Source organism: Myxocyprinus asiaticus, chromosome 10 (genome assembly GCF_019703515.2).
Source record: "Myxocyprinus asiaticus isolate MX2 ecotype Aquarium Trade chromosome 10, UBuf_Myxa_2, whole genome shotgun sequence".
NCBI classification, from domain to species: Eukaryota; Metazoa; Chordata; class Actinopteri; order Cypriniformes; family Catostomidae; genus Myxocyprinus; species Myxocyprinus asiaticus.
In genome coordinates this window covers 32,235,425-32,260,080 of record NC_059353.1, presented here as the reverse complement: position 1 = coordinate 32,260,080, position 24,656 = coordinate 32,235,425, and the positions used below count along the sequence as shown (strand labels likewise).

General features: G+C 37.5%; 1 protein-coding gene across 4 annotated transcripts in view; it reads left to right on the top strand.

Annotated features, from left to right (window-relative positions):
- LOC127447456 (fibroblast growth factor 14-like) overlaps nucleotides 1-24,656 on the top strand; it is a 189,049-nt gene that overhangs the window by 129,799 nt on the left and 34,594 nt on the right. For all 4 annotated transcript variants that reach the window (XM_051709342.1, XM_051709343.1, XM_051709345.1 and 1 more), the window contains exons 2-3: nucleotides 2,818-2,928; nucleotides 5,744-5,847. In XM_051709342.1, coding sequence (XP_051565302.1) covers nucleotides 2,818-2,928; nucleotides 5,744-5,847 — 215 coding nt within the window. The remainder of the gene's footprint in view (nucleotides 1-2,817; nucleotides 2,929-5,743; nucleotides 5,848-24,656) is intronic.

The window sequence follows — 24,656 nt, the reverse complement described above, 5'->3', positions numbered from 1 at the left end:
ACCTTTTAAAATGTGTAGTGATTTGTAATCACTTCTAACTAACAAATCAATGATTATAATCTTTAAATCTTGAACTATTCAAGGCTTCACCTGTTAAAATACCTCGACAATCAGGTTTCTCATAACGTGTAATGCATTATCCATGTTGTAAAACCAATGAATTAACCAGTATGATTGGTAATCAGGGATTTTCATGTTTTGTTACTTACACGTTTAATATTTATGAAAGTATGTCACATTTAGTATGCAAATGCTTGCTTGTTTACGTAGAGAATGTTGATGACAACGAATGTCATGTCTCTTGCAACGCTTTCAAGATATAAAAGTTCACGATTAAACATTTACTATTTGAGTGGGAATTTTGCACACAAATGATCGTAAATCAACTCTGAAAAGGACAGACCAGTCAACCATGTGACTCTGAAAAGTCATTTCTGATTGGCTCAGGACACCTTTTGGGGTGCGGCCAATTTCAGTTCAAATGTTTCCAAAACAGGAAGAACGTGCTTCTCTCTTGCTTCTGCTCTCTTGGAACCCTCTCTTGGAACCGTCGCTTGGTCTCCTCTCTTCGGCTCTCTTGCTTCTTCGTAATCCTCCGTGCCATGTAGAGTCCAAGGAAAATTCGGGACACAAAACTCTCTGCTCTACGGTTCAGACATCCAACGGGAGTTACGAGTCCTTCTTGTAGAAGGCCTCGCTTCATCCAGACAATAACTATCCAATCATAACAGAAGTCCAAAACATAGACGGAACGAACTTTCTACAAAGAGCCAAAGAACCAAGCAACACAAAGAACGCAATGCAAAGAAACACAACGACACGCAAGTACATTTCCAGACTTTTGCTCAAAGTGCTGGTGTATTAGTTAAATACTTTGGGTAATCCGATTGCAAATCGATGTTCGCTCAAAGAAGGATAAATGGTTCATAAGGCATTGTCTCCAGACTCCATAAAGTTAATTTTCTCTGTACTGATCATTTATTTCACATTCTGTCACTACTCACCAACCTGTCTCATGTTTTATGTGTTAAATTAGTTTGTTTAGAATAGCAATAAAGTTTGTCTGTATTCAAATATAATTTGACTGTGGTACATTTTGATAAATTATCTCATCCCTGTTTTTAAAAGATTTCACTTCAAAGCTATACCTAAATATGTGTAATATTATTTTCAATAAGCCATGAGAATAATATTACTCCAATAAGAAAGTTAATCATAATTCCCTTATTAAAGCTAATTCCTTACAATAGAAATTGTGAGCGGATACAACGAGATGTTGGTTTTTGATTTGGTGGAGAATTTTATTCAGAAAATAATCTAGTTATTTGTCATTTATCTAATGTATAATGGTTGTCGAACGTGACCAATTCCATTATAAATTTCCTTACATAATAATGTAGAATAAGAACAGTTTACAGTCCTAGCTCACACATACTGTTTTCCTTACATATAATGGTGGGGGTACGCGGGCACTTTAACCCATCCCATGTACATTTATACTACCAAATTTCCTATATATATTGGTGGTCGAATGTGACCAAGATTCGTAAGCAAATTAATTAATTATTTACATATAAATTTGCTACACAGTTAAGTAATTCTGTTATTTAGTAATTAATTGCAATTATGTAACCAACCAACTTTGAGCTTAGGGGTGAGCTTGGTACCTCAGCCACCACTGAAGGCCATTTTTGGACCCAAGAAAAACACTGGTTGTCCCATAGTGTATGGGTGTTTTGAAATTGTGAATGGTAGGTAATTTGGCATGAGCCAAAAAAAATAAATATATATATATTTGCCTTGTAGGGTTGGATGAGGTCTTGTTTTAGTATTAGAAATTAAGGATAGAATGCCTACTAGTATCATGCACTTGCACTATATGTCCAGGGACACATTAAGGTGCACCTGTTCATTAATGCGGCCCTGGCCATGACATCAAAATCTCACTCCAGCCTGGTATCCAAAGTTGGCAACCGTGCGTATACACACCATAAAACTGCATAGCTTTTAACGTGTGTGTGTGTGTCTGTGTGTGTGTGTGTGTGTGTGTATCAACTCTTTACATGGAGGTTAAGGACAGTGATTTGATAGAACCTTCTTTGTCTTCTGAGTACTCTAGATCTTCTCTCTCAAATAACATAACAATCTGTACTTGCATAGCAATGCTCTGGCAACCACCTCTAGTATTGTGGTAGTGATTTTTACATGGGCAAGAACCAATTACCTTTATAGCAATTCTAAAAATCTAGTTAAAGTCTGAAAATCTATGAATCTTTTTTTCTGATTTGGAGTTGTCATTATCATAGTATGTAGTGTAACAGCTCCTCTTTGACTGTTAAGGACATTTTCCTGTACAAGTACACAACACCAGTAGGTCAAGATAAATAAGTCAGACCCATCTTAAGATAAATCAGACCCAGCTAAAGAGGGCACTACTGAGACTTTTTTTTTGTTGTAAATTGTTACATTCAAATCTATTTTACTGCACAACAGAAAAATGCATCATAGTTCTATATAATGGAATGAATCCAGAATTCAAAGCCTGCCAAATCTATAACTAGATACTTGAATTGTGAATGCACAAACATGCCTAAGCCAGAGATATTATCATGTCAAACATTTAGCTTTTGCATAATCATTATTAAATCATCATCTTAACATTTATTGTGAAATTTTGTATATATCCTTACAGTCATTTATGCTGTCTGTTGAAAGAATCCTAATCCTAACCCTCTATATAAAAAACAAAACAAAAAAATGTTTATTTATTGGTTGTAATTCATTGATTCTTATAGTATTTTCTATGTTTCTCCACAGATCCCCAGCTCAAGGGTATAGTGACCAGGTTATATTGCAGGCAGGGATACTACTTGCAGATGAACCCAGATGGATCTCTTGATGGGACCAAGGATGACAGTAGTAATTCTTGTAAGTTCCCTTTAATTTCATCAGCATGACTGACCAATGTAATATCATTGCACAAAATAAATAATCAAAACCTGAACATGTTTCAAAGGAATGGCCTATGCTTGATACCTCTGGTGGGAGAGAGCATGATGCAACACTGATTTCAGAGCTACGATGTTACTCTTAAAAAGTGAGGTGTGCACAAATGCGTATCATTTCTTTTACTACACACACTTTTAAAATGTGTTACTGAATAATTTTCTGTAGTTATCACTGTTGCTGATATAGCAGTAGGCTGATCCCTGGGGAGACGTGTGTGTGTGCGTGCGTACGTGCATGTGTGAGTTGATAACTCAGGAGGCAGTGGTATATTATTAGCTTCTACTGGTCCTGCTTTTCAAATGCTTCAGGCCAGCTGCTTAATTTGATTTTAATATGCAGATGTACCAACAGAGTGACACACTGAGGGTTCTCTGTCAGTCACACTCGGAGAGATGACATTTGACATTTCTGACACTCACAGAAATGCCCCTACACAAATGCAGTCAACAACTGCAGATTTTAAATGCCATATAACAATATAAAAACACGTCATAGTCTGATTATAATCTTTTACCTTAGTAAAGTAATCTGTGTATTCAACAAAAATGGCAACTTGATTTTAATTTCCTGAAGGAATTACCAGTGCTTGCAAGAAAGCTAAATAATATTGCTTCTGCGTTTCAGGTAAAATTATAGTTGCAAACCCAAATATACATAGAGGGAGAGAGAGATAGACATATCAATAGGAATATGCAATACAGACATAAACAATATGTGTGTTAACATGATTTTAGTGTGATGAAATCGCTTACTAACCTTTTCTGTGTAAAGTTAAATCCAATTTTACACATTTGATGCCATGATGACGTAACACTGATACCCCAAAACCCTAAAACACAAAAATGACAATTTAAACAACTTTACAGCTCAAATAATACACAAGTTTTAACAGAAGAGTTAATGTAGGCCTAAGTGCTTTTATAAAATTATTAGCTTCACATTTCTGCCTTTTAAACCCTCCAAGAATTGGCCCCATTCACTTTCGTTGGAACTGCTTCACTGTAACCTCGATATTTGCTTTTATTTTTTAAAGCAAAGGAGTGACGAGTCAAAATTGTTTTTTTGTGGTAATCAACATTATATCACAAATGCTGATGATTGAGCTTAACTTGTATTGAACCCGGAATATTCCTTTAATGTTACTGTGAGCTATATCATATTTGTTCCATTTGAATTTTTCTCTGTCCACATGATGCAAGGATATAAAGTGTGGAAAACTGTGCCAGGAATTGTGGGCATTCTAAGTGAGATTGTTTCATGTATGGACAATAATTCATCTGATTCATGATGTAATGCATTATACAGTGCTACAGTTTATAGTCAATCACTGTCTCCTCCAGAATGTTAATTTGCCGTAGCAAGATAACTGATTCCTTGTCAAATAAGTATGATATACATCTCATTTGTGATCAGATTTTCAAAAGCCATAGCTTATAATCAAACACACCAATAATGTTAGGGCATTCAGCAGTAAGAACGCCAACTATGACCAACAATACAGCCACTCTGTAGGCACCTCAAAGCTGAAATTTTCCATAAAACAAAGTTTTAGTTAATGCATTAAGTTGTTGGAGCTAAATTAACTACAGAAAGTTGTGGAAAGGAGAATAAATGGGGCAAAAAGTATTAGGGACTTCAATACTGTGCTCGCCTTGGAAGACAAGAATACAAAGTCCATTTTGTGCCCTTGTAAGAATCCATTCCAATGTCCCCATGGAGCACTTCCAGAAACTCACTTTGATATAACTGTCCTACTCATCTTTTGCCACTCCAGAGTCTTCCAGACCAGGGCTTTTCCAAAATAATTTTCATTCAAGCACCCTGGGAGTTCTGCCAGTTACCAGTGAGTTGAAGTGAGTTCATTACACTGTAGGTTTAAATCACCCCGTTGGATGCACTTAGTGTCACCAGCTAGGCTGGTACTCCCCTCCAGTACAAACAATGGCCGTTACCTAACAAGACCGAAGAGCTGCTCCAACAACAAAATATCCATTAAATCTTCCACGCACTCCCACTGCCTGCAAATGCCAGCCGTCTCTGCGCCTGCTTGTAGCGCAAGGCTTCTGTTGCTGCCCATTGGGCATAAAAACAATTATTCTATATAATATGAGGCATCCATTCAATTTCTGTGCATCATCTTTAAAGTATCATGCTATTTGCTGTTTATGCAAGCTGTGAAGTGTGGCCAGTGTTCTTTTTAGTATATCTGTCATGTTTGGTTTGAGATTTGAAGCCTTTTTAAAGACTATTGGCTGGCTTAAAGAGTTTTATAACTTAAATGTTTAACAATGGGCAATCTAATCACAAACCATGGTTGCTCGCACACAGCTCATAATTAGGATTATGTTTTAGAAAAATACATGATTGTTTAAATAAAATGTAATACTCGTCCCCCACCTCAAATTATGCAGCTTGTTGAGAAGAGGTGTGCAATTATTTTTACCAACCACCCAGAACAACCTAGCAATCACCTAACAATGACCACATAGCAACATAGAAACAAAAATAAAATAAAAAAACACACTAGGAATGCCTTAAATGCATAACAATGCCCTGGCAAACACCCTAGCATACCAAACATTTTCTTCAGGAAATGTAAAAATCTACTTATTTTTCAATTTTGACAATTGCAAAATTAATGTAGTTGTTAAATTTTGAATGCACGGTAAGTTTACACATGTTGATGTGTTTGTTGCATGCATGCTCAATGTAAACCCCTTTATTTTCTTCACAGCATTGTTCAACCTCATACCTGTGGGCCTTCGGGTTGTTGCTATTCAGTCTGTAAAGACGGGCTTGTACATCGCCATGAATGGAGAGGGCCATCTGTACACATCAGTGAGTACACTGTTTAAAATGTTTAAAATGGTCTCTTGGTATGAGTACAGAGATTTAGAGTGTTCTCTTTGTTGATTCTGTGATCACTTCAACTCCAACAATCCTTGCTGACTGGGCTTTAGATTTTTTAGATTTACAGGCATGGTTCAAAGCAACTCTGATACCTTAAAATGCTGTCTTGGTAGCCAGCTCACTAGGTTCCATAGTCTAAAATAGGAACCTCAAGACTTTGTGATCTTAGAGACAAAATATACAGTCGGTTTTCCCTCATTCTCAATATTACTCAGTATCCCAGTCTCAGATCCTAGCATGGCATCTCATTTACAATAACACATCAGCCCAGGCTCATAACTGATTCTGTCTTTCATATTTATCTTTTAGCCATAAAAAGAATTCTCTTACATACTCATTGAGTTCAGATGGATATGAAAAAAATATTCTCACTGCAGATAAAGATGAGTCATTGTGACCACCACAATATTTGAACAGAGCATCTTGTGATCAGTTATTTTATTCTGTAAAAACTGATTATGCACTCTTTCATACTGTAGTACTGGTATCGGTCCAGATGGCTAAGGACAGCTGAAAAAAGTTAAGTGTAATTCATAATGGATATGGAGCAATAAAGCATAGAGCATGTCCTGTAGAATTGTATGTTTGCAATTATAAATGTACGCCAATAAAAACTATGAACAGCCACAATAGCATTAGTGAATTTATCATTTTAATATATCATATCATAGTGTATTTTTTCATGCTGGTCATTATTTGACTGAGCACTGCTAGTCATTGTGCATTGTGATTATATGTGTCTACCGAATAGTAAACTGATGTGTCTAAAGTAACAGAAAGCCAAAATGAGGTACAATATACTGAAAACATGGCATATAAACAGAAACAGAGGTTTGAGATGCCCCATAAGTGTAATACAAGTATTCAGGTATGTTTAGTCTTAAAATAATGGTCATCTTCTTGCTCAAGATGGCGCTGAGTATGGCTGCTGCATTGCGAGCTCCGACCCAATGTTGCAGTTTTTTGTTTGTTTTGTCTACAATTCTTATGTTTTTTTGTCTTGGATGTTGTCTGCCTTATTGTCTACAATAGACAAACACTTTTGGACATTGGTTCTGCAATAGCACACTGAAAACCAGACTTTAAATACCTCAATGCAGACCCGCTGTTTACAAACACGACAGCGGAGCCCTTTGTCTGGGCAGCCCGACCACGGAAACGCAGCCTGAAAAGGGGAAGGAGAGCCAGCGTTCTCATAAGACTAAGACGTCGTGCAAATCGACCCCTGCTACCCAGTATTCTACTGGCAAATGTTCAGTCTCTGGACAACAAGCTCTGCGAGCTGAGAGCGTGGATCTCTTTCCAATGAGAGATGAGGGACTGCTGCATTATCTGCCTTACAGAAACTTGGATGTCTGCGGAGATTCCAGACTCAGCCATTGAACCCGTGGGGATCTCCGTGCACCGAGCGGACAGAGCGAAAGACCTCTCAGGTAAAAGCAGAGGTGGTGGTGTATGTTTTATGATCAACAAATCCTGGTGTGACCAGAGGAACGTACATTCTATCAAGTCTTTCTGCTCTCCTGATCTAGAATTTCTCATGCTTCTGTGTCGACCATTCTGGCTACCGAGGGAATTCACAGCGGTCATTATCACAGCTGTGTACATCTCGCCACAAGCCGACACAGACCGGGCACTCAAGGAACTGTATGTGAGTATAAGCAAGCAGGAAACCGTGCACCCTGAGGCCGCGTTCACTGTGACTGGAGACTATAACAAAGCCAACTTCAAGTCAATAGCACCGAAAAACTACCAACACATCAGTTTCAATACACGAGGGGACCAGATTTTGGACCATTGCTACTCTCCCTTCCGGGATGGCTACAAATCCCAACCCCCCGCCCATCATTTGGCAAATCTGACCACTCCTCCGTTCTGCTTCTGCCCGCTTACAGGCAGAAACTGAAACAGGAAGCACCCACCCTCGGAACGATCCAGTGCTGGTCGGACCAACCATATACTATGCTACAAGACTGTTTTGATCACATGGACTGGGAGATGTTCCGGTCCGCCTCTGATGACAACATCGAGATCTACACTGATAGCGTAACGTGTTTCATCAGGAAGTGCATAGATGACGTAGTGCCGACCAAAACTATACGGATCTACCCTAACCAGGATTAATAGCGATGTTTGTGCGGCACTTAATGCGCGGACCTCCGCTTTTAATTCTGGGAACACGGAGGAGCATAAACAAGCCAGTTATGCCCTCCGCAAAACTATCAGAGCAGCCAAACTCCAGTACAGGGACAAGATTGAAGGACAGTTCAACACCACCGACTCTAGAAGCATGTGGCAGGGTCCAGACGGCATTCCAGGCCGCGTCATCAGAGCGCGCGCGAACCAACTGGCTGGGGTTTTTACTGGCTGGTGACATTTTCAACCTTTCCCTCTCCTTGTCTGTAGTCCCCATATGCTTTAAAACGTCCACCATTGTGCCTGTACCAAAGCAATCCAAAATTACTTGCTTAAATGACTTGCATCCTGTTGCTCTGACCCCCATCATCAGCAAATGCTTTGAGAGACTAATCAGAGATTACATCTGCTCTGTGCTGCCCGCCTTACTGGACTCACTGCAGTTTGCATACCGCAACAACCACTCCACTGATGATGCCATTGCATCTACACTACACACTGCTCTCTCCCACCTGGAAAAAAGGAACACATATGTGAGAATGTTGTTTGTAGTCTACAGCTCAGAATTCAACACCATAGTGCCCTCCAAGCTTGATGAGGAACTCCGGGCTCTGGGCTTAAACAGCTCGCTGTGCAGCTGGATCCTGGACTTCCTGTCAAGCAGACGCCAGGTGGTTAGAATGGGCAGCAACATCTCATCACTGACCCTCAACACTGAAGCCCCGCAGGGCTGTGTTCTCAGCCCACTCCTGTATTCCGTGTACACACATGACTTTGTGGCAACACATAGCTCCAATGCCATCATTAAGTTCGCTGATGATACGACAGTGGTAGGTCTGATCCCTGACAATGATGAAACAGCCTACAGAGAGGAGGTGCACACTCTGACATGCTGGTGTCAGGAGCACAACCCCTCCCTCAACGTCAGCAAGACCAAGGAGCTTGTGGTGGACTTTAGGAGAAAAGACAGAGAACACAGCCCCATCACCATCAATGGAGCACCGGTGGAGAGAGTCAGCAGCTTCAAGTTGTTGGTGTCCACATGACTGAGGAACTCACATGGTCCATCCACACTGAGGCCATTGTGAAGAAGGCTCACCAGCACCTCTTCATCCTGAGACGGCTTAGGAAGTTTGGAATGAACCACCACATCCTCACACGGTTCTACACCAGCACTGTAGAGAGCATCCTGACTGGCTGCATCACTGCCTGGTACGGCAACAGCACCGCACTCAACTGAAAAGCCCTTCGTAAGGCGGGCAGCACAGAGCAGATGTAATCTCTGATTAGTCTCTCAAAGCATTTGCTGATGATGGGGGTCAGAGCAACAGGATGCAAGTCATTTAAGCAAGTAATTTTGGATTGTCTGGTGGTGCGAACTGCCAGACACATCATCGGAGGTGAGCTTCCCTCCCTCCAGGACACCTATACCAGGTTGTGTGTGAAAAAAGCTCGGATCATCAGAGACTCCAGCCACCTGAGCCATGGGCTGCTCTCACTGCTACCATCAGGCAGGCGGTATCGCAGCACCAGGACCTGCACCAGCTGATTTCATGACAGCTTCTTCCCCCAAGCAATCAGACTTTTGAACAGCTGAATGGGGGTGGGGGGTGGGTACAGTCTTATTTTGTGTATACTGTTTTATTTTGTGTATACTGTATAGTGTATATTGTTTTGTGTAACAGATGTGTAAACTGTGTTGTGTATATCAGATGTTTATTGTAATTGTCATACTGCTATGTTGCTTGGAACCGCACTCAAGACTTTCACCCACTGTTGCACTTGTGTATATGGTTGAGTGACAATAAAGGGATTTGATTTGATTTGATGTGAACATGTAGGACATGTTGACATGCAGGACCTGGTACCTGGTAACAAGCTAAAACCTCCAGTGTTCAACCACAGCTGACCCAGCATATATCACTGGGGAATGACGATCTTTCTCAGGCCTAATGGGTTAACTAATCAACTCTATGGATGCACCCACACAATCTCTCAGTCTTCTATCACTGCTTCTTTTCTCCACTCTCTCTGTTCCTGTGTGAATGGCTCGGGTGATGGAAGAGAAATCTCCCCTCCATTTTCTCTGTCTGCTCTCTGAGGTTTCTACATTCATTTGTCATTATTCATCCTTTCTGTGAGAATGTGCAGTTATTGGCTGACCCTCTATCCATTAGGGGCCATTTCATTCTAGAGAATAAAATAAGTGCACTTATCCTGTAGACGTTCTCTGAATGTTTATTAAAAATTACATTTAATTCCAGCACTACAGCAAACATGAGTTTGACCATTGTCAGTGCTGTTATGTAAAAAGATTATACTTCATATACTTTATAGATTTCATATTCATTTGAAATTAAATAAAACACTCAAGTGAAATGCATTGATTAGTATTAATAGTATTTTGTTATATACCACTATACTACTTAGCAAGAAAAGGAATATAGACTAGCATGTAAATTATTAATATTCTAAGAGGATACCGCTATCCACACAAACTGAACCACTACAACTGATTCATTGTGAATAAAATAACTTTTGAGCAAATTTATGTCAGTTTCTGACATTCCAACATTTGATTATATAGTGTTTATATGATCAGTCGTCACTCACTTGCCTTCATTAGTCAGACACAAATGAAGGCACCACTTATTATTTGTTCTCCTATCTCTCTTTGAGTCAAGCTCAGAGAATATGATAGTCCTGTTGAATACAGCAGAATTCCATTAAGAAGCTCTTGCACTGCATCCTGGTCTTTTGTCTGGCAGGCCTTTTTGTACTACGCAGGAGTACAAGTGACCCGATAGTATCGAAACGTCCTGGAGTCTCAGCACAATAGACTCATGCCTGGGAGAAAAGAAAAACTTCAATAATCTTCCATTTTTCAATCCGAGTCTTTTGTTCAAAGGGCTGAAACTCTGCTCTCATCTTTCCTGCTGATGTTCATAGGCTGAATCATCTTTTGAAATATTAAATCGAGCTCCTTTTCCAGGTGGCTGTAGGTGTGACAGTTACGTGGTTATATAAATAAAAAACAGTATTTTATCTGAAAAACAAACATGCTTGTAATGTCACTCTAGAGAATAAGAAATCCACAAGCAACTATTAGAACAAATGGCATAGAAGATGAAATGTTTTTAAAATATTTGCTTGTTTTAGTTGCCGTGTGACGTTATTCCATCTTCAGCTAAGTAATTTGGCTTTTCATGACATGCTGGCTCTCTTCAAAGCTGTTTGTTCTCCTCTATGGATTGGAGAGAGACAGGTCTATAGCTTTATCGCCTGCCACACTTGTTAGTGCTACCTTTCATGAGTGTCAGATTGACTCTTTACATCAGTTGACTGGCCTCTGTAGACTTACAATCCTTTGGTGCTTGTATAGTTGGAACTATTGCTGGTAGTGCTTGCACAAAACTCACTCTGTAGAGCAGATAAATTTAAAAGCCAGTGGCGAATTCTCAGGGCCAGCAAAGCATTCTCTACTGGCCTTACATGCCTAATAAATACATGTTTTTTCATCCTTTCATTCTCATTCATGTATTTTCAATCGTTTTCCACTCCTAATTCATCTACAAATGAATAGGGAAACAGGAAAATTTTATCCAATCACAATTTATTCCTTGATTCTTACATGCTAAGCATGACTGCTGTTTCACAAATGACATGCTGAAGCAGCACGTGAGTCTGAGCTCCACCCCGTTAGGCCTTCAGAATTTCTACTGAATCCCTCAACTTTTCAGATTCATCAGCCAATCTGATTTATTTGTTCTTGGTGAGTGTGGTCTTTAGGATATGTCCCCGTCCAGGCCTACTAGCTGGCCTTGAATGACGCAATCACGCTTTATGTACGTAATTTGAAAGCGAAGAGCGTGAGATCTAGCTGACGAATCATCTGTCACTGCCACATTACCATTGAGAAAGGGATCCTTATGGATTTAAAAACCTGAGATGTTCTGCATGATTGAGCGATTGATTAATTAAACAGGAAAGGAGGACTAATTTTCACTTCAAGCAAATTGGTAAGTAATTTTTGCATTGTTATAACAACATCAGGAGTTTTCTAAATGTAAATTAGGCTGCTTAAGCATTCAGTGTCGGAACAAGTTTTGAAAAGTAACCGTGTACTCTGACGAAACAATTGATTGCAAGCAAAATTTAAATCGCAAATATTATTAGAGAGCTTTTTCCTGGTATTACACCTCCTTGGTTCTGGCTTTTGTGCGTGGACGTGTTTTTTTAAATGTCAATTGTTATTATTAGTTGAGTGCTATGTAATGTATGATAGGCATACGGTGTCTTATTCATTGTGAAACTGTGTTTTCTTAATGGCATGAATCGCACTGAAGGCTTAGACTTAAAATGCAAGGGCAAGTCATGTTTTAATGTAATAATGGATCACTTAAAAAAAAAAAAAATTGACACATTGCTAATGAATTATCTATTTAGCCCTATGAATTCACATTAATCACATCAGAGTTCTATTGAGGGACAAATATTTCTGTCATCTCATTCCGTATCGATGGTGTTTAAACATATAATAGGGGATGTGAAGCATTCAAATCTTTCCAGATTTCCTGCTCTAAATTTGCTGATTCCTTATAGGGTAAACATTTATGTTCGTTAGAGATAAGAACTTGTCTTCTCACAGCACATTTTCTCATATCTAAACAGAGGTTTCACATAACCTGTCCAGTCAGAGATAAGCAGCTGTCCAATCCCCACCCTCCTGCTGATGGACACAGCATGACGTTTGTAGGATTAGCAGCCCAGGTGAAAAAATAAAATAAAAATAAAACCTTCTCAATTTTTAGACAGGAGAGCATCTTTAAAACCATCATGATGCGCATTAATGTGTTCCCATAATCCAAAGCTGGCTGATAAAAAGTAAACCCAGACCAAAGCAACCTTAAGATATGAGCCATATACGACAAGATACAAGCAAGCATTTCTCACTGATGCCAGATGGTCCAGTGTGATTATATTCTCAAGTGTTTATTATTCTCACTATCACATCAAAATCTTCTTACACATTTTTTGTTTATTTGTTTTGTTTGAACAAGCAACCAAAATCACAGTACATAATATTTAATAATGAAAACCCTGATTAATTGGAATACAGAAAGATGCTTTAGCTTTTACTATTATTGTTAAATGTGTATCTTGAATGCGAATCGTCATGAGAGCCTGACATTTTAAATAAGCTTCACCAGCCTATGCTACCCAAATGCAGAGACAGCACAGGTAGGATCCACGGACTGGTCAGAAACCATCTTCATGCATTAATGAACAATAAGGTCAAAGCTACAAGCTGGCTTGGAAATAGAATTAGAGGACAAACATTTTTTCATTCAGCTGAGCTAAATAGTACCACAAATTCTTTTGCTTCTTTTCTATTACATATTTAACCCTAACTGCATCATAACTGCATTTAACCCTAGTCCTGTGTATTCCATTGTGCACTGCAGACAATTACATTTTGAATAGTCCGTGACTAGATCATAGACACTTTTTGAACACAGACCCTTGGGTAACAGCCTAAGGGTCACGGCAGGACAAGATGTCAATATTCCTTAAGGGATTTTTTCGAGGGAACTCACTGGCATTGCAAGATGTGGCAGGGAGCAGACTAGCTCACTCAGGAGTCAAGCAATCATTCAAAGGTGGATGGATTGTTGGGAGGAAGGTGTCCCATGAAAGCCCAATCACAGAGTTAATGGAACCCCAGCAGTGAGATGGAGCTTGGCGCACTGATAAAGTCTCCCTCTGCCAGCTTGTGCAGCAGAAAGGGGTCTTAGTTGGAAATACATAGGGAAAACAAGGTCAGGTGACTAATGGAGGCAAAAGCAATTTCACTGTCAGACACCATCTAAATGGAATCCTTTGCATGCTCCCCGACAGCAGTATTATAGCAGTGTCAATTTTGTCTCTTTTAGTTAGGCCATGACTTTAGGCAAGTTTGGCCACGTTTTGAATTTACATAAATATTTGTCATCTATTTTCAGCCATGTAATGACTTTATGAGTTTTGGAACACAAGCTGTGAACACAAAAGAGCTTTATGGACTGAAGCATACGGTAGTCTGCTTGTGCAATATTTATAGCTCACTATTTATATTGCCTTGTTGCTTCCTGAGTGTAGTAATGTGGTCCTGACACATCTCATAATCAGTTCTTGTAAATAAATTGGTTAAAAAACAAATTATTGATTTACTTACAGTATATGTAGCATTGGGAAGGCAATTCATTTTATTGAATCTATTCGTTCGGCTGGTTAATGTAAATGAACTGCTTCAAATAAATGATTCCCCAATTCATGCCCATGTGCTTAAGTCACTTTGCTTCTTTTTTAAGTGAAATAGTTAATTTCTGCTGTTTATCACTGTTTTTGAGTTGTATAATAGTTGTATAGGATGTTTTCTTGTTTTATTTGTTGTATTTGATATTATTTATATGTTCAATTTAATGTCACCTTAACTGAGATATTTTTTATTTTTGTGCCACACAGCACTGTTCTGAATCAGAGCGGTATTTATGTGGCACAGAAGCAATAATAATCTTTTGAAATATATAATAATGTTTAAGATGATATTATAAATATAACTATATTTATATTTCAAATAAATACTGTATATTTATATAGACTAAACTATACTACTATATTGATAGAATTTCTGATTGCAGATTTCTGACCACGCGACGGTAATGTTTTAATTACTTTTAGGTCCGTTCAAATCTGGCAAGCTCACCATACAATGCAACGCATACATTTTGTTATTTAACCTTGTGCAACCCCGCGTACACATGTTTGTGTTGTATTTTGGCTTTGCTATATGCAATGCATAATTTAAATTAATTTAAACCGACTGTATCTGTTCACAACACTTTAGACTGTAATTTAAGGGTTAAACTTCTGACGCACCAAATCACATGACACAACAGCATGGTTTCGAATTCCGTGAAGTGCTTCTATGGGTGCAGAGCCAACAAAAGTGCCTCTGGTAAGAAACCACTTTACGTTTTTTTCATTCAAACCTGTTTAGGTGTAAAGAGTAGCATCTCTAGTTTCATTTGATATGCCGTTTTAAAAAATGTGTTCATTTATTTTGTTAGCACGCTGATAAACATGATGTACACATATATGTATTGTGGGACATTATTCCCACAAAAGTTGAAAAAACATGTTAGTTATTTTGAATAACTTTTCACATTAAGAAATCTCTGGGTTATTTAGATTCATTTTAATATAAAAAAATATATATTTTATTTTGTTATCTCTGTACAATATGGTTCTATTCATTAACATTAGTAAATGCATTCCTATATTCATTGTGCATTTTCACATTTAGAATCAATGGATTCATCCAAAAGCTGAAAAATGTTGCTTTCAGAGGCTTTATATGGAGTTAGTGAATTTTGAACTGTTGTGAGACTAGTGCAGACAGGCAGCACACTGGAGGTTAAGTCATCAACTAAATAGGGAGCAACCAAATAAAATCCATCCAAAAGTAGACACACTACTAAATTTGATTTTAACATGGTTGGCAGTTATAGGATGATGCTGGCCATTACTTTGAATCTGAATTAATTATGCACATTTCTGATGTAATGTCTGTAACGTCTCAAAAACATGGATAACCAACACACCTGGAAACATAATAAACAATTTGATGAAAACAAATCTGACTTTCAATAGCTTGGTATTACTTAAAATTTTGCAACTTAGTCCCACTGTCCACAAATGTGGTCATCAGTTTTTAGGAAAATTAATTGCTCAAGATTTTTTTTTTTTTTTTGCTTGTTTATTAGGTGCTACTAGTTACAAATCAAAAAGGGAAATGGAAAAAGGCACACAGCAGTCACACTCGGGTTTTAGGAGGTTAATGGTTATTCAGATATTTCAGTTTTATTAAACGGGTGTAAATTGTTGTGGTCCAGAAGATGGATAGAGATCCAGACAGTTCTGAGCTTTGAATGCGGATCAATGAAGGATTTGGTTTTCTGAACCATCAAGTGCCCTCTTGAGAAAGAAGACTTTGTCTCATAAGAAACAATAGGTGACAACATATGCATTTTCGGTCTTTTCTTCACACAAAGCTATCGAATGACTTTAGAAAACATGGAATATAGCACATAAGTCATGGACTTAAGTCATAAGTCATACAAGTCACATAAATCATAGGACTACTTTTACGGCCCCAGTTACTCATTTTGGTTGGAAACAAGCAGCTTGGACATTCTGCTAAGTTGTGTTCCATGGAAGAAAATAATGTATTGGAGTTTGAATCTGTTTGTTATAGGGCTGAAATGATTAGTCGACGTTATCAACAACGTCGATAATAAAAAATCGTCTACAAAAATGTTCGTTGTCAAATAGTCATTTGATCTCATTTAACGTAACATGAGATCACATTAAACTCTAATGATGACGCGTGAGAGCAGCACTGCAGCTCGTGCCTGACTGAGGAGAGGAAGAATTACACAGCTCACAGTCCAAATGCACTCTAAACTTTCCAGTCAGCTTCAGGTGATGAAGATCGCAAAGTATGAGGGAATTATAATGCAAAAATACAAAATAAGTAAATACAGAAGCACACTCGTTGTGGAATAAGCAGAGCTAGAGCTGCCGCTCCGCTGAAGCAAAACTTGCATGTTGAGCGTCTTTAAAGAAAACACCCTGACATTACATCTTAAATGCAGTTATATTTAATGCTTTATAGATTTATTAAAATTCAAATAATATGGAAGCAGATCATGTAAATAACTTCAAACTCCGGTTTTTGACTTGTTTTCCAATATAAATATCTAAAACTTCTTTAAAACAATGTACATTTTCTTTAGCAGCTATACTGCAGAAGAAAAAAAAAATTATCTGAGAATGTTGAATATAATATTAAAAATACAAATATTTTAAAATATCTAAAAATCCTTTAAAAAAGATGCATTCACCTTAGAAGCAGCATATAGGATATTTAGACTTGCTTTTAGGGAATAGATCTTGAATATAAGTATATTTTGTCTCTACTGCACTTGCAGAAGTATAACCAAGTGAATAAATACACTTATATACAAAATACACTTATATTTAAGATACATTCTCTTAAAGCAAGTCTAAATATCTTATATGTTGCTTCTCAAATAAATGTATATTTTTTTAAGGATTTTTAGACAATTTTAAATGGAAAAAAGACAAAAACACTTGATAACAATAGGATTTTTTGCAGTGAATTTCTTTATTGAATTAAACTTAAAGGTATTTTTTTCCCTTTAATTCAGTGAATGTCATTTAGAGATATTTTTAAAAGAAGATTTTGTCCTCTTTATTGTTAGTAAGCATGTTTAATACAACCTGTTAAGTCGGGGCACAAGCTGAATAATCGGTTAGGAGCTAATGATTTACTGTTGCAATAATCGCAGAATAGTCGAATAATCATTCTAATAATCGCTAGATTAATTGATTATCAAAATAATCATTAGTTACAGCCCTAATTTGTTCATTAATCCGGCCCTATCAGTAGCTTGTAGTGTACTTGACTGTAGTTTAGCTACTTTTAAGTTATGAGTAGCTTGGAACTTGGGAAACTACAGCTTCAATGTAGCTTGTATTGCTGTATAGTAAAGCTTTTGTATTTGCTGGAAGGAGAGGTCTACTTCCTCTTACTGTAACGCAAACAAGATGGAGACACCCATCATAAATTGGTGAAAAGCCATCATCTATTAAAGATGACAAATGTCATTGGTGGGTATAACCGTCCTTGTATTTATCAACCTGAAGGTGATCCAAGTTTGTTGGCTCACTGGCATATTATTTGCCTGGTCTCATTAAAATTATGTGACTGTGGCAACATTTTTGCAAAATGAACTTACGTGGTTCATTACATGTATTGCTGCAGTTTCAAGGTGAAATGTCAACTGAGGGGCACTAAATGTGAGTTTAATTTTCTCCCAAAAAGATGCATTTTTTAATGTTAATGCTCTATGGAGTTTCAAATGAATAAAACCTACCTCCCTAACCTAGACCTTTAACAGAAACCTAACCAATAGTGTCATTAAAAGCAAATTTGAGATGATTTGGTTTTTCTATTTTGAAATGAACAAAACCAATGTCCCAAACCTCAACCTGACACCTAAACCTATCCCATAGTGTCATAAAAGCAAATGTGAGATAAAAAGACAATAGCTTAAGCAGCCACATCATTTCATGGTGCTTCTATGACTCTTTGGGCTCTTGTGTCAACTCATGTGCTTTGCTGGTCTCAAACCCCAAAGCCCAACACTTTATGAGTTGCGCCACTACACAAGATAGTCATGCTTGAGTAAGCTTGTTCATGTAGTTGGTTATGTAATGCAAGCATTAAAATATATCTATCCAATTATGCGTTATAGTAAAAGTGTTTGGATATATAATTAGATATTATTGTGTGTGGAACAGAGCAAAAAATAAGTGTTTATGAACTGATAATCTGCTGTTTTACTAGTGATTTGTGTGAAAGTGAATAAAACTACTTGCTGTTGTAGCGCCTCTAGTGTTATTTCCCCAGAAAACTAAAGCGATACATAGAACAAGGCACGTAAAAGTGATTTTGCAAAAAATGTTGTTATGTTAACATTTTGACTATGAGACCAGGTTGCATATTTTCCATAAAGCTTTGGAACTGTCCGCTTAAAACAAGAGCAGTATGATTGATTCTGTAGATTTTCTTTGCGGAGGAGGCTGTACAGCCATGATGGAGAGTGGTAACACTACACTGATCCTCACATGTGTTAGGTCACTTTGTAAAATCTGCCTATAAAAATGATGTTGGAAGAAAGAGAAGGCCTACATTTGGAGCCATGCGTTATGTGCATTTGACAGATAATCTGAATGCAACAGAGTGGAAAGAACACAGTATCGATTAGAGAAGGTTAGACAGTCTGTGAGGTGGAGGAACTTTTTTGATGGTACAGAAGGAAAAGCTTTGGGTATATCACAGGACTTTCATATTGTTGGGAGCAGTCAAACTTAAGGCATTGTGAACATTTTTGTACTGACTGTGATTGTTTGGGTGGACACAGATAATTCAGATTTAGTCATGTTTGAAAATAAATGAAAAGACTGTATCGTATAGAACTACTTTTGTCAGATATTTGGAATATGTGATGCTTATTTTGATTTTTTTTTTAAGTTCGTTCAGAATGTATTCAGTGAACAACCTTGAAAAATAATATCACGTGTTTTTACGATTTCTGAATATCATGTTGACAGAGTCAATAATGTGAGATGGTAAGGGTACACACACACTTCGAATGCCCAATGAAAATGTATGATCCAAATAATTTAGAATAAAGAAATAGTACAGATTGCATTAAACAGTCAGTATTTACTAATACTAGCTAAGGACAAGACTTGGTTGGTAGTGTGTTGAGTTAGAAAGCAACCTTGCAGCCCACTTTTTCACATCTATAAAAAGGGCACTTCCCAAGACTCTATGTAAGAATTTTAAAATGTGCAGCTTTTCAAATGGGAATTCAAATGGGAACATTCCACAATATGTATATCAATGATGTAACTGCATTTCAAGAATTCTCGTGTGTTTCCTCTGTGTATACACAAGCAAAAAGCTCTGAAGATATGAAAAGCTCTGAACTTCCTCTCCATGAGGAGCCTGTAGCATTTGCTGGACACATGAGCTGACTAGAATGGACCATAAATATGTGGATTGCAGGGCTCGACATTAACGCTTCACTGCTTGTGTGGGATAAGTGGATTTTAGAAGGGGCAAGTGAAAGAGAATTTAACTTGCCTGACCGGACAAGTAGCCTGATTAAAATGTCAATAACGAAAAAATAAATCGGCTATATTTGTGTTATAGCCTAGGCCTGTGTCTCTTATTACAAAGTTCATATTCTTATTCTGCTGTTAAAAAAATAATCCAAAGCGAGTACTTTTATAATTCGCTAGCGATCTAGCTGTTTAAATGACTGGTGGCTTATGTGTGTGCGCTGAACATGCAGGTGTGCTCCAAGAACACTCGTGGTAATACGGATACACTCCTAAAAGGTCAAATACATTTCAAAATGCCCTTCATGATGAGGTATGTAAACACAGTGATTTATGTCTAAAGTGAACGTAAACAGTGGAGAAAAAGTGGATTTGTATGACGGACTTGTAAGTGTAAATGTAACCTAATAGACAGACCTGCTGTGTCGTTAATATTAATCAAACAACCATAACACGAAAATGAGAAAACCACTCACTGCTCTTGGCTGGATAATTTTAGTAGCTTTAAAAAGTATTAATGTATTATAATTATACGGTAAAGACAGTAGTTTTGTCACATTTCATTCTGAATTTTTACTTGATACTGCTGTTAAAAACTTTTAAAGCTGGTAAAAAAGCTTTTTTTTTCTTTTTTTTTCATTATTTTTAATTTATTTCTTATTACTTATTAAGTTATTGTATTACTTACTGTTTGCTAGTCTTGAATAATTGAGAACTTTAATTTATTTATTTTTTTTACATAACACATTAGTAGTTATTTTTGGCTGGATGATATTTTGAAGCTGGTATCGAGAATCATCAAATTTCACTACAGACTACTGACATTTTGGTATTGTGACAATGTACTGTATATACAGTATTATGCATGGTAGATCTTGATGCAGTAACATGATGAAAAAGTAGATCTCATTCCATAGAACTGTGAGCAACTCTGCTGTAAATGGTGGCGATGGTGTCTTTTCTTTATTTGGCTACCATACGTAACATAATATAACTACCATATTTGATCGCATAGGTAGACTATTAGGTTGAGCATCTATCGTTATTTTAGAAAACATACAACAGAAACTTTGACATGTTATTTCAGCATGTAACTATTTCTTAAATGTCTGTTCTCTGGACAAGTAACTTTTTTACTTGGACAAGTAAATGGCCAATTTACATGACAATACTTAATGTTGAGCCCTGCATCGTTTCATTAGTTGTTTGGCATTGATCTCAATAGAGTATAAATAACATTATCCCTTGCAATCACAGTTTAAAGACTCATGGTCTAATTTCCACAAGGTATTTCCATTTGATTCCAACAGATTCCACTTTGCCAAGTGCCCTATTGACTTACCGTCAAAATGCAAACACTAGAGGCCATTAACTATTTGGTGGTATGCTTTAGAATTTACTCCAGACTCCTCTTGTTTGTGCCTTGTGAGTTTAATGTGATCACATGGTGAACAGAAACTATTGCTTGCTTTTGTTTCCTCTGATTTTAGCTCACTTGAATTTTATGAGAAAGGCAATTCCACCTTAGTATATTTAGATAATGGGGGTTTCCATGCATTCTGAAATAAGCATAATGCAGCAAGAGAAAGGCAGGAATGCTTAACATGCATTGTGGACATTTGTATTGGTAATACATAACACAAAAAGCAAATAAGTCCTGCCTGCAGCTCCACATTGAATCGTGCTTTTCCTCACTGTCCGTTCATTATGTTTTTAATATTATAAGGATCCTGATGTCACCAAGTCCTCCACGAATCTTCTTCACACATAATACAGTAGTATATGGTGTTCACAGGACACATGAGATCAAGTTCCCATAAAGGCATGCTTCATACAATGACCATTGTTTCCACTTACACACTCCATACAGTATATATTACTCAGTAATGCAGCCATAAAACATGTTCACATGTGAAAAGAACTATGACATGTGAATACGTTTTCTTTTTTTCTTTTTTTTTATTTGTCTTTCTCATGATGATAAATGTCTGGCGCAGCCTTTTGCTGTCTTAACATGAAACATGCAAATGGCTAATAATAAAGCCAATGAAAGGGCAAAAGAGGCACTACAATGGCAATACTGACCAGGACATTATGTGAAAAGATGTAATTAGTTGTGTCTTACCAGAACTGCCTGATAACACAGATTTGCGTATAGTCTTTTAACTGTCAGAGTGGACTTGGAGGACCTGTAATTAGCTTGGCATCTTATTTATTTTCAGAGCAGCTTTTAGGGTGATCGTGGGTGGTGTGTGCTGTGGATTGAATCCCAGCCTTGTCCACCCTCAGTTTTTCAGGCATGCATAGGATGGATGTTTCATAATGCATCACAAACTCTTGCATTTGCTTTCTGCCATGGTAGATAGCAGTGTGAGAGCCATCAAGCTGGCAACACTACAGAAAAACACATTTAGTGATTAACACTGAAGATGAGTTTGAAACTGTGGCTTGCCAAGCTCCAAGCTACTCATAATTTAAAATAAAATTAGCCTAAAGCTACACTTTTGAAAAAGTAGTTAGCGACACTACAAAAACTGCTAACAAAATGTAGCTAGCTACATTGAAGCAATTTAAGGGAGCAGGATCTTTGTAATATTATAGTCAGATTATATAGTTCATTTGAAAAATCAGAGCAGTATTCATGTGGCACAATGAGGATCTCAATTAACATGACTAGCAAATTTGCAATTAGCAAACTGCAATACTTATATTTACACTAAATGATACAAAATCTCTTAAAAACAAAAACAAAAACAAAAAAATTAACAAATAAAACTAAGAAATACTTGTAGTATTTAAAACATCAGTATTTAATTTTCTGAAGAAAATGTAAATTTTGAAAATGTAAATGTCAGTTTCCGCCATGATGCTAGGGTGTCCTGTGTGGTTGCCAGATTATCTCACTACAGACCTTGAATATCCACCTCTCTACAGATTTTCCCCTCAGTTTTCCTTCGTCCCTTTCTCCCACTATTCCCTTTTTTCTTAGTTCACACTCACCTACAGAGCAAAATACAGCCTATTTTATACTGCACAGTGTTTTGGGCTGCATGTGAAAGTGTAATGAGCACCACTGCAAGCTTGATAGCTGTTTCCATACCAGCCCCTCAAGCCACAAGAGTACAGATAGCTTCCCACAGATCTGTTCTATAAGTCTGTCGTCGCATTCCACCATCACAGAGATGAAGCTGTGCTCAGAAATTTTAAAGAATGCAGCATTCCTTCACCCCTTGCAGCAAACACTACGCTCACACAAAGCAGGATATTTTGCACTACTCAATAATTTCTGACCCAGGAAAAAACCCTGAAAAAACAACTCCACAGAACGGGACGACTCCCAAAGAAGTCAAGAAAATGAAGAGGAACTTGTTATTAAAACAGGTGCGACATCTGTGTTGTGGGGTCACAAAAGCAGAAAAATGTATTCTGCAAACTGTGTCGCACAACGGTAATCATTCGTAATACAAGCAATTTGTTTTACCTCCCCAAATGAAGCACTCAAAAGAATATTATGAAAGCCAAATGATGTGCTCCTCATTAATTTGTTCATATTTCTTTACAAGAAGTGTTTTTAATAAAAAAAAAATGTCCTGCAAGAAGTTATTTTATATTTTCTGCAAGAAGTGTTTATTTTTATTGGATTTTTTAACTTATTCATTATTTTCTTTGTTGCATTGCTTTGGGAAGATCTTGAGTTTCTTGAGGAAAGTTTATAATAATAATAATATTGGTCAACAACTTATCAGACTGAAATGTGACATAATGAGAATTTTGACACGGTGGCAGGTCATAAAAAACAAACACACACAAGAAAAAAGTATGTGTAAACAACAGCTGCTTTTGTAACAGTGAGGCGCACAGAAGGTGTAATGGCAGGGCAGTGAGATACTGATTTATGAGACAAGGTCACGTTTTCATCTGAGAGCCCATATAAAAGCAAATTACAGCTTAATCGCACTACATTTAATGAGGGCCACAGTCCACTCCACACCACACGTGCATGTTCAGCGCACACACATAAGCCACCAGTCATTTAAACAGCTAGATCGCTAGTGAATTATAAAGTACTTGCTTTGGATTATTTTTTAACAGCAGAAAAAGAATATGAACTTTGTAATGAGTGACACAGGCCTAGGCTATAACACAAATTTATCCACTCCACTCCATCAGAAGCACTAATACATAATCATTGATCTCAGCCAAATGTTTCTGTCTAGCATTTCATAAGCATTTGCACATCTGTTGCCATATTGTATTGTGCTTATACAATAGCATTAAATGTACTGCAAGCTTACATTTACATTCGTTAATTTAATGGACAAAGTGACTTAAAAATGAAGAAATGCTATAACATTTGCTAGCTTAGTTTTGGAAACAAAGTTTTCTCTTTGAAGCCAGTTGGCTTTTCTAAATCTGAGTTATGGTCTATATTCGTTGCAGCTATAACTGTGGATTGGAGTGTCTGAATGTGTCTCTGAGCACAAGCTGTGGCATTTCTCTTTGCACCCGCTACAAGATGAAAAGCGAGATAAGGCGTCTCCAGTTGTTTCTCAGAAGATCAGCCGTGCTGGGGTAGCGGCGTATCTCTGAGGCCCAGATGGTTTCGTTTGGTAACGCTCGGCACGGCACAGACTCTCAACCCACACTCTACCTTTTACAGCCTGCCTCATCTCCACTGCCAGGCGGGGAGATATTTTCAACTGTTAGGGTTCTCTCCACAGTCTTGTTTTATAAACACACACAAACACCCACTTCCCTTCCCACATACACATCTGCACTGACAGCTCTGGCAGCTTCACTCTTGTGGGCTTTAGAGGGTTTTGTGTGTGTACGACAGAGGATGG